General features: G+C 37.3%; 1 protein-coding gene across 1 annotated transcript in view; it reads right to left on the bottom strand.

Moving 5' to 3' along the window:
• Nucleotides 1-7,156, bottom strand: part of OGT (O-linked N-acetylglucosamine (GlcNAc) transferase) — a 22,212-nt gene extending 15,056 nt beyond the window's left edge. Inside the window, exons 1-4 of the mRNA XM_009582442.1 lie at nt 6,990-7,156; nt 5,673-5,916; nt 4,040-4,108; nt 913-1,029 (exon numbers count right to left, since the gene is read on the bottom strand). Of these exons, the coding sequence (XP_009580737.1) occupies nt 913-1,029; nt 4,040-4,108; nt 5,673-5,916; nt 6,990-7,156 (597 nt within the window). The remainder of the gene's footprint in view (nt 1-912; nt 1,030-4,039; nt 4,109-5,672; nt 5,917-6,989) is intronic.
• Nucleotides 7,157-9,685: the final 2,529 nt, after the last annotated feature.

Raw genomic sequence — 9,685 nt, 5'->3', positions numbered from 1 at the left:
TGGTTTTAGGGAAAATTCAGTAGCCCTTTAACTAAAAAAAAAAAAAAAAACAACAAAAAACCCCGAAACATTTTCACTCCCTTCAAAACTAATAAAATGCAAAAAACATAAGAACCAATACAGTTACAGAAGATGCAGTAATAAGCTACATGTGAGTATCTGACAGACCACACTCTTACACTCTTTTCTCATGGGAACTATTATTTCCAAATTAAAATACTTTATAATCTATCACTAACTAGACACAGATCCAAAAAAAATCCCGAACACTTAAAATTATTTTTCTGGATCTTAAGTCATAAATATCAGGAAAAAACTGTCCACCACATCTTAAATCTGGTTTTAGGTCACTTTAGAAACTTAAGAGATGAGTACAAACTGAATTAAGATACTAACTAGAAGGTATCAGACAACTAGTTAATGACACCAATCTAGAGAAGTCTGAAACAACAGTGGCGAAAAATAATCCTGGAGAAGAGGAATTAGTATGTCACTTAAAATTGTTCTCCTCAGTTACTCTAAGGACAGTAATACCTGAAACAAAATCACAATGAAAAATGATTTTAAGCAGAAAGTCGTATCTCCCTCTCATACACAAAACACGCAAAACATTATTCCCATCAAATTAGATTTTTAAAAAATTTATTCCAGAAAAGGACTGTAAAACAACTTAATGAATTTTCTTATATTTGACATGTGTGTGAAGTCTTTAGGGCAATTCTAAACATATCTCTCTAGTGGCATACAGGCAGTCTGAAACATCAGGAAGTAAAACACACCTATTAACATAGGATGTTAATTAACAAGATCATAAGAAGTTCTCTGCTGACCAAAATACTTCTATCACCTACAAGCACACAACTGCATGTACATTAAAATCTAGCAGTGAAGCTGACTGGCTTAGATAGTTACCTTTTCAAAGTGATGAATTGCAAGCCAAATTTCTCCTTGGGCATTGAAAACACAGCCAAGATTACTCCAAGCCACTGCAAAGTTTGGTTGAGTCTCAATTGCTTTTAAGTAACAGGCCTTGGAACAGTTAAAGAAGAGAAATACAAGGGAAGGGGAATATTTGTAAAAAGAAAAAAATGAGAAAAAAAAATTGTTAGTACGCCTTCTCTAACCAGCCAAAAGTGACCCTGCAGTATAGGCTAGCTTGCGCCAAAACTAATGCGCTGCAAACTGTTGTTGATCCTGCGCCAGCGCAAACCAAAACCCAGGTGCAAGCCCACCATTTTTCAGTTATGCTGATAACAAATTAACATGCCTTTAGGTCACCACAGAAATCATCTTAGAAATAATTCAAGTACTTCAGTGGAAATATCTGCCACCCTTAAGTGCATAAAAACCAAAAAATTACTGTGTGAAAACAACTTTGCTGTGAAATAAAATTATTAAATTGTGAAAAATTCTAGAACAGATAGAAATTACTTTAAAAAATTAGAAAAACTAGCGAAAAAGATGAAGCCATTCTTCAGTTTTAATTGTCCTTGTCAAGTCAGATGACACACCCAATCCATTTCTTGTTTCCCAGTTTCTTCAAATACATTCAATCATCTGCAGCTTCAAAACCTCAAATGACAGGATTGCATGAAGGTTTAGGTCCCTGTAATGCAAGCGCAAGAAATCGCTGCGCATCCTAAACAGCACGGCGCCACGCTATCGCTGCAAACTGCTTTGCTATATTGATTGCCCCTAGGTCCAGTGAACGGCCAACCAGAATCATTAATCTACCAGACAGGCCCATACAAAAACTCACATATTAAATTTGATGTCTGGACTCTAAATGCATTACAACCCAATTTTATCCAAAAGGCTACAGCCTGGAGCTCAGGCAGTCACCCAATCAGAGATTAATCATCTAGTCAACCGTTCACGAGGGCTTAATCGCACGCAATGCGCGTTACCGCTGCGCAGCCTTTGCGCTACTGCAGGATCACAGCGCATCATCAGAAGAGCAGAACGCTGCAATCCAAACAAAGAAGAAAAAAGGAAAAAAAATGAACAACCAGAAGAGTTAGAAGCTTTTACTATTACTCCAATTATATTATTTCTTAAAAAAAAAAAAAAAAAAAAAAAAAATCTTAATTTACTTTTACTTTATTTCTTTGAAAGAATTTGTGGCTACTAGTATAAAATATTCTTACATTACTTGCTTGTAATTAAATATTTTAAGCTGTTTCTGAAGCCACAAGACAGAAGATTCAGGCATGGAGGCAAATGGTTTTGCTGTGGCAGTTACAAACCCGTTACCATATTTCTCATCATGTGACTTTTCGGTGCGTTCCTTGCTGGAAGAGGAGGAGGAGGTGTGTGTCTGCCCTAGATCCAGGCCTCGAGCTCCCTTCAGCGAGGCACCTTACGCATGGAATAGGAGGTTTCACCCACCTGAAACCTTCTAAATACAATATCAGTGGTGAAAAACCAAAAACAAGAGAGAAAATAAAACAAGATCATTAGTAAGAGTTCAACAAAGCAATTGCATTTTTCTGGATATGTCTTAACACATGGGAATGAGGACAATCTGTCTGTAACAAGGGAGACATGCAGAAGGGAGAGGGTTAATCAGGGCAATTGCATACAGCAGGGACTTTTTTTTTTTTTTTGGAAGAAAGGCTCTGAAATATCTACAAAGAAATTAAATTTTAGTTCAAACTGTAAGGAATCTGCTGGCTTGATCTTTCAAATGGACTGATAACCAAAGAAACACATTGCAATTTACTCAAGATGTTTTCCCTCGTTTATTAAGTTCTCACAAAACGGAATAACACTTTCAAACTAGGTGTCTCCAGAGCTCTGAAACAAAGAAGTCAGCAACCTAAGGCAGGCGCAGTGTCTTGGCCTATACCAGTCACACTAAAGCTGCAGTGAAGTGCAATTCATGTTAGCTGTCCGCTTGGTGGGCTGAGAACCAAGTGTCTCAAAGACTGTTCAAACTCTAAATACTGCTAGAAAGTATTTTCAACCTGGATCTGACCAAATCAATTAGGCTGCCCTAGGATGGTACTCACATCCAAGTTGTTAAGAGAAATCAAAAAAATAATGAACTTTGAACCTGCTCTCCCATTACCCCATAAAGAGCATAACCCTCCCCAAATGGTGCTGCAGCCAAACAGACAGCTACGCTGTTCATACACTCCACTTTTTAGCATGCGCGTGGGGCTTGGAGTGACAGATGTGGAGTCCAGAGTGTTTCCGATGTCTCCACACTCCTCACCCCTGCAGCGCGGACGCGTAAGGTGGCTTGTAACAAGACAATTTCTTTGTGCAATCCAAGTTTTAACATGCCAAGAATTTTAAACTCATCTTGGTGTTCGAATTCTTAGTTTAGGAAACACACGACTGCTAGAAGCCACCTTTCCACTACAGCAAGTTTTCTTTCGATCAGTTCATTTCCCAAACAAACCAGCTTTGTCCTTCCAATTTCTTTATTTTGGGGGAGGGGAGAGGGAAGACATGAAGAAAAGATATTCGGGAGGTTCGCATACTGCAGCTATTGATCATTTACTAGCCTTTCTTCCACTATCAAGGGAAGGGAAAAGTTAAAAGAATAAAAATCTTTATATTAAAGATTTAAAAAAAGCCAATATTACAAGGTAACATTTGGATAAGTTTCTTCTCCACTTACAAGCCACAAAGGACTTTAGAAGAGCAGCATTTTCAATAGCACCTGCATCGTACAGGGATCTTGAGCTAACCACAGGCTCTCTGCTTGGCACCAGCAGGCAAGCCTCAGATTTGAAGGACTGTTACTTATTTCCAGATAAGAGCATGATGGAGCCCCTGCCCAATACTTCAGAATGGTATCAGATAGTCTAGTTCAGCAGAAAGGCTTGGTAATGTTCCATTTCTTGACTTAAGCCAACTTTTAAACATGGACATGCCATATCTTGCCCTGCAACTACTCTGGGGTGTTTCAGTGCCTTCAGTTTTCAGCAGTTTTTCACACTTTCTGTAGATCAACGCAGATTTGAAGACTTGGTGCAAAGTTCAAGTTTTCAAAACACTGACGTTTACATGTATTCTACCCAACACCTACCTTGGCTTCTTCCAAGCGACCCAGGGCTTTGAGCAGGTTCCCCAGGTCACTACGAACACAGTACAAGTCCTGAAAAATCAAAGTCACACTATCAGCTTCAAGACTTTAGACGCCCCAAAGGTCTTCACAGAGAACTTGCAAAGGAACACCCCAGTCCTCTACAGCTTATTTTAAATTCTTAATAAATACATCACAAAATAATTTACATTTTTTTTTCCTGATTATTCTTCTTGACCTAACATTACAGCCAACACATCTTCCTGATTTTAGTGCTGTAAAAATACAACCGTAAAGAATTAGAAAGTAGTAATATTTCATACAATTCCTCTTTATAGAGAAATACAAAAGAAAACTGAAAACAAATGTCCCGCCCCAAGCAGCTTAAGTTCATTTGCCATACATAAGTATTTGAAGCCCCCCCCTTTTTTTTTTTCAAAGCACGACTGCAAACCTGTATTCTTAAGTTACACCATTGCCATTATGGCTTTTGAATAGATTATAGTGATTTTGCTTCCTGGGTCCTCGAAGCAGTTTTTCCTCCCTGCTTTTCCCACTAATCCATTTTCAGCAGCCTTGCCACATGTTCTTATTCTTTCATTTGTAACCACAGCACAGGCTGCAACTGCATTATCTAGCAGTAAAGACCACAAAGAACGAGGACATTTTTGTCAACGCTAACAAAAGAAGTTTCTAACCTAAACAAAATTCAACTCCTGTAAAAAAACACAGTATTTCTAACCAGTGCATAAACTCCATTAGTCACACCACTTAGTGTAAGTTAAGTTCACCTAGGCTGAAGAACACAGTGAAACAAGATTCTGAGCTCTTGTTGGACTGGGTTTGCATTTGCTTTTCCAAAGGAAAAAGGATATATGCACACCAGACAGATGCTGCATTTTAAGTATTTTTTGACAAAACGTATGACCAAATAGCAAGCAGATACCTTCATCATGCTGAGTAGTACTATACAAATTATTTGAGTATGATGCAAAATAAACAGAAGATAGCAGTCTGATACGCTGTTTACTAAAAATGTCAATTCAAAACAGTTACAACCAAAAATCCAAACACCAGATCTATTTTATAGGAGTCACTTACAGACAGACAGATACTCAGTTTCAGCCTATAAAACATAAAAATTATGCTTCTGTAAACCAGTCCACAGTGGAAATCTAACCAAGGCAACTCTCATCACCATGATACTTCTGACTTCGTGATAAAGTAATACCTGATGATTTTTCAAGATCTCACATTCAAGTCTGAGCAGTAATCCCCTCACTGTAATCATACTGCCTTAAAGCACACAAAGCTAAATATGAGGTTATTCACTGAAACTTCTGACTTCAAAAAAAAAAAAACAAAAACCACAACACCCAAACCCCAATTCCTTGCTTTTCTGTTATCTCAGCAATACACATAAGTACACAACCAGCAGTCCTTACTGTATTGCAATACAAAACTTTTTGTGACACAAGTCTTCCAAGGATCCTTAAGAAAAGTATTAAGTATATCTTTAAGTTTATGGTGTACAGAGGGAAGGGTCATCACTTATTCGTTCTTTGAAACCTGCTACCTGTGTGCCCTGGACAGTAGTAAAGTATGGAGTTCTTCTATAAAATAAAGTGTTACTTACAGGGTTGTACTGAAGGGCAGACACATATGCCTGTACTGCTCCTTCCATATCACCTGCAGCTACCAGCGCAGCAGCCAAATTAATATATCCATCAATGAAATCTGGTTTGAGGCGTAGTGCATGTCTATAATGTTCAATTGCTTCTTGTAGCTGTCCACGTTCCTTGTACACATTGCCTAGATTTGAGTAGGCTTCGGCCAACAGTGGGTTCTGTTTAATAGCCAAAGTGCTGAAGTGAGCAGACCTGGAGAAAATTAGACAAGTTAGCAAAAAACCCCACCCTTGACTTTCAGTGTTTCCTGTTTACCTAGTTACTTAATGAACATTCATGCTTAAGTGAGCCAAACATACAGCCAACAAATCTGTTGAGCCAAATGTATGAGCCAAATATACAGCCAACCTACAGAGCTGTCTTGATAGTTTAAGCTAGGAGAAGCTAAACATACATCTCCCCTGTTCCTATTTTAGATTCTACTGAACAAAGACAACTCTCATTTACAATCAGTAGGGTTCAAGTTGCCTCACCAAACCTAAACTCAATGCACTTGGAGAAAACACAACAGAAATCCTGTGTAGCCTCTTCCAACATTTGTATGCTTTAAGCAATGTTCCACTCAATCCTCTCTTCAAGAAGCAGGACATAGCTGACATGTAGATGTAAAATTCTGTTGTATGCTCCCCCATTTTATTACAACTTCATTCAGAAGCCTATATAAAATAAATCTCAGTCAAAAGTTCTTACTTCCTTCACCAGCACACACAAATTTACAGCTAGAACAAGTAAAGTTCAAAATGCTTGAGGCACAGAAAGCAAGATCAGGAATAGGCAAGCAGAAAGAATACACAGACAACTTTCAGATGACAAAAATCCTTAACTAATCATGCCATTTCGCAGCAAACAATCGGTCTTGCAACTTCGAAAAAAAAAACCAAAACCACATATCCCCCACACTGCAGGTGGAATAAATAAAAAAAAGCTTTTGTTTACACATGTAAATACCTCCAGTACACAAAAGTGTGGCTGACACTCCGATATTAATGTGTACAATTAAAATAACATGAGAATAATGGCAAGATCTGTTGTTTGTTGTAAAGCTAGCAATTCCAATTTGTATTTCTCTTACCCTATCAAAATTCAAAAAGGAAGAACGTTATTTTTGACCAGTCCTTACTGCTTCCATGAAGTTAGTCAGTATTTGTGTTCAGTGATTAAAAAAAGAAACCAATGTTAGAATAGAACTTTTGTCAGCTACGCTTAGTACTATTAAGAGGTGCAAACAATAAAGAAAGCTTGACAGAACACCTCAAGTCTCCTACCTGTCCAATCTGCGACACTGGAAGTGAATGGACGATAGCAGTAAGAGCACACCAGTATTATCAGGCTCTTGTCTCCAAAGCTGCATGCAGTGTCTCTCTGCTGCTTCAAAGTCTCCTGCCTGATACTCACGATGAGCCAACTCCGCTAACCCTTGGAAGGAAAGCATACGTTTCGTTGGTTCTGGAGAATCATCAAAATATTTAAGGGGGGAAAACAAAAAGTTAGATAATGGGAACAAAACAAAAAAAAACAAAACAAAACAATGTGAAAAAAAGTGTACACAACTGAAGGATGAAAATGTTTGAAATTACATAAAACACTACAGGACGTGGCAGTTTGAATTCTCAGATCTTCATGCCCCAACCTATTACTATGATATTGCTAACATATCTGTGCAAGTCCATGACTTCATCAGCTAATAATAGGAAACATGTAGACTGTAATGACTGAATATTTGTAAGTCAGTCATTTTCCATTAACCTGAAATATATCTAAAGAGACTTCTGACATGATATTGTACTTTGGTTCATAATAGTAGAAGTGCTGCTAACAGAACAATACTCTCCTCAATGACTCTCCCCCAAGACTGTAAATCCTATGCTTTGTAGTATTAAAAACAAGTTCTAAAAACTTAATAGGGAAATGAAGGACAGCAGACAAAGACTTCAAAGGACTTGAACAAAATAAAGTTTTGCTGTGCCAGTAGTGAAAACCCTTTGGGGGCCGGAAGCAATGTGTAACGTTCCTTGAATCCTCTATACTCCTACATTCTCTATAATGAGTAAAAATTCCTTCACAGGAAAAAAATTGGCCTTGGAACAACATCTGATGAGAGACAAACACACACTTCAATGATTATGCAACTGGCCTACAGAAGGAACCATTAAACAGACAGGGTACAGGAAAGGAATTACTGATTCCGGAAGCTTAGCTAGAATGGGAGTGACAAAATGGTTTTAGTATTTAAGATACAATTGTGGAGAACAAAATACTTAAATAAAACATCACCTGTTTTAGACAAAACAACCTTAAGTGTGAAAAGTTAATAAAATTTTGTACAAAGCACAGTTCTGTATTAAAATATAGGCAAGCGCAGCTTGGAAAAAAACACAACCGTTCATTCTAGAAGGAAGTGTTGGCCTTCAAATTCTGCCTTTATACCAATGACTCTTACTATGAAAAGGTTTGATTACTGCAAGTATCTCTTATTTTTCCTCCTGAAGTCCAGCATTTCCAGTACTCTGCAGTCACTTAATTCCATTCGTGAAACACTTCCCACTTGGACCTACAGAGTTTTAAAATTCTGAATTTAAATGAAACAGATAAATTTTGAATTTAAATTAAACAGATAAATCCTTCCTAATACAATATCTGAGTACACGTATTTTTGCAGTTAAGTACTAGAAAAATCCTCTGAGACTCTTTAATTCTTTTGTGAGAACTTCAAAGATAGCAAAATAATCACAAAGAGATTAGGTACAGAGTTACTATCTAGTGTTTATTTTACGAAATTCAGATTGATGTAAATTATTTAAACTATTTTCAAAATTGCTTTTTTAGCACCAGCAGATTTTGAAGATAAGATTGCAAACACTACATGATGTAACTAAAGTTGTTTTTCCAGATAGTATATTGTCTCTGTCAGTGCTAAAAACTTTAACCGTTTCACAGTAAATTGCAACTAGCAAAGCTACTTGCTTTCAGATACCTGATAAATTGCTAACCAAATATCTTCATCCAGATTAGATTCCTGTTTTCTAGGAGCCTAGCTTAATAGTTTTCCAAACGGTGACTAAAGGAAAAATGGACTTCAATATCTGGTTAAACCTACTGGCAATAAATAGATACAACTGTTATTCAACATGAGAATGACACCACCATTTATGAAAGTCCAAGGTGCTGACAGTAATGATACTGGAGTACCAACATGCTGTTCCTCATTCCCTCCTGCCGTTAACAGCTACACAGGTTTAGCCCCTCAGGCAGTTGATGTATTTTCAAGTTCTGCTGATGGCACAAACACAGGGAAGCTATGGATAGAGGAAGAACATGTCCCACGGACCTAACTGAATAATTTCTTCTCCAAATAAATTTCAGTGGTGTTGTTAAATTCCAAAGCCAAAGCAAAAAAAACCCCAGAAGTTTAGACTTAAATTATTATGACCACTTGGAAAGAAGCTTCCAACCATTATCTAAATGCTACATTTTGCTTACTTAAGCAAAAAGTGAAACTGAAGTTGCAACTCCCAGGGCAAGAGAGAAGGCAGTGCAGAAACACTGTATTTAACACCTGGGAATAAGAATTGCTAACAAAAGGAATAAAATAAATGAAACACTAAAATTTTCTTTCATTTTTCAAGTCTCTTCACAAAACAAACCCCCCAGAAGAGATTAAAGCAAACCAATCACTCAGTGTAAAATAGCCAGTTATCTACCTCCAAAAAAGTATTTTCGCAATGATCCTTGAGAAGTTCATTGAAAAGTAGGAAGTGGACAGCTGTATCACAACGTTCAAAATGAGCTAAACTTTTAATAGAAAGTTAGCTGGAAGAAAAGTTCTACAACCCAAAGAATCCATAACACAGCCATCAATGGTTGCTCACTGAATCCATTTCTAAAGAAAATAATTGCAGCGAAGAGTCACAGCCAGAAAATACCTTATCAAATCTTGCATAGATTAATTTGTGTACCTAGC

Source organism: Fulmarus glacialis, unplaced genomic scaffold (genome assembly GCF_000690835.1).
Source record: "Fulmarus glacialis isolate BGI_N327 unplaced genomic scaffold, ASM69083v1 scaffold18607, whole genome shotgun sequence".
NCBI lineage: Eukaryota > Metazoa > Chordata > Aves > Procellariiformes > Procellariidae > Fulmarus > Fulmarus glacialis.
The sequence above is the reverse complement of the archived record's forward strand: the minus strand, read 5'-3'. Positions and strand labels throughout refer to the sequence as shown.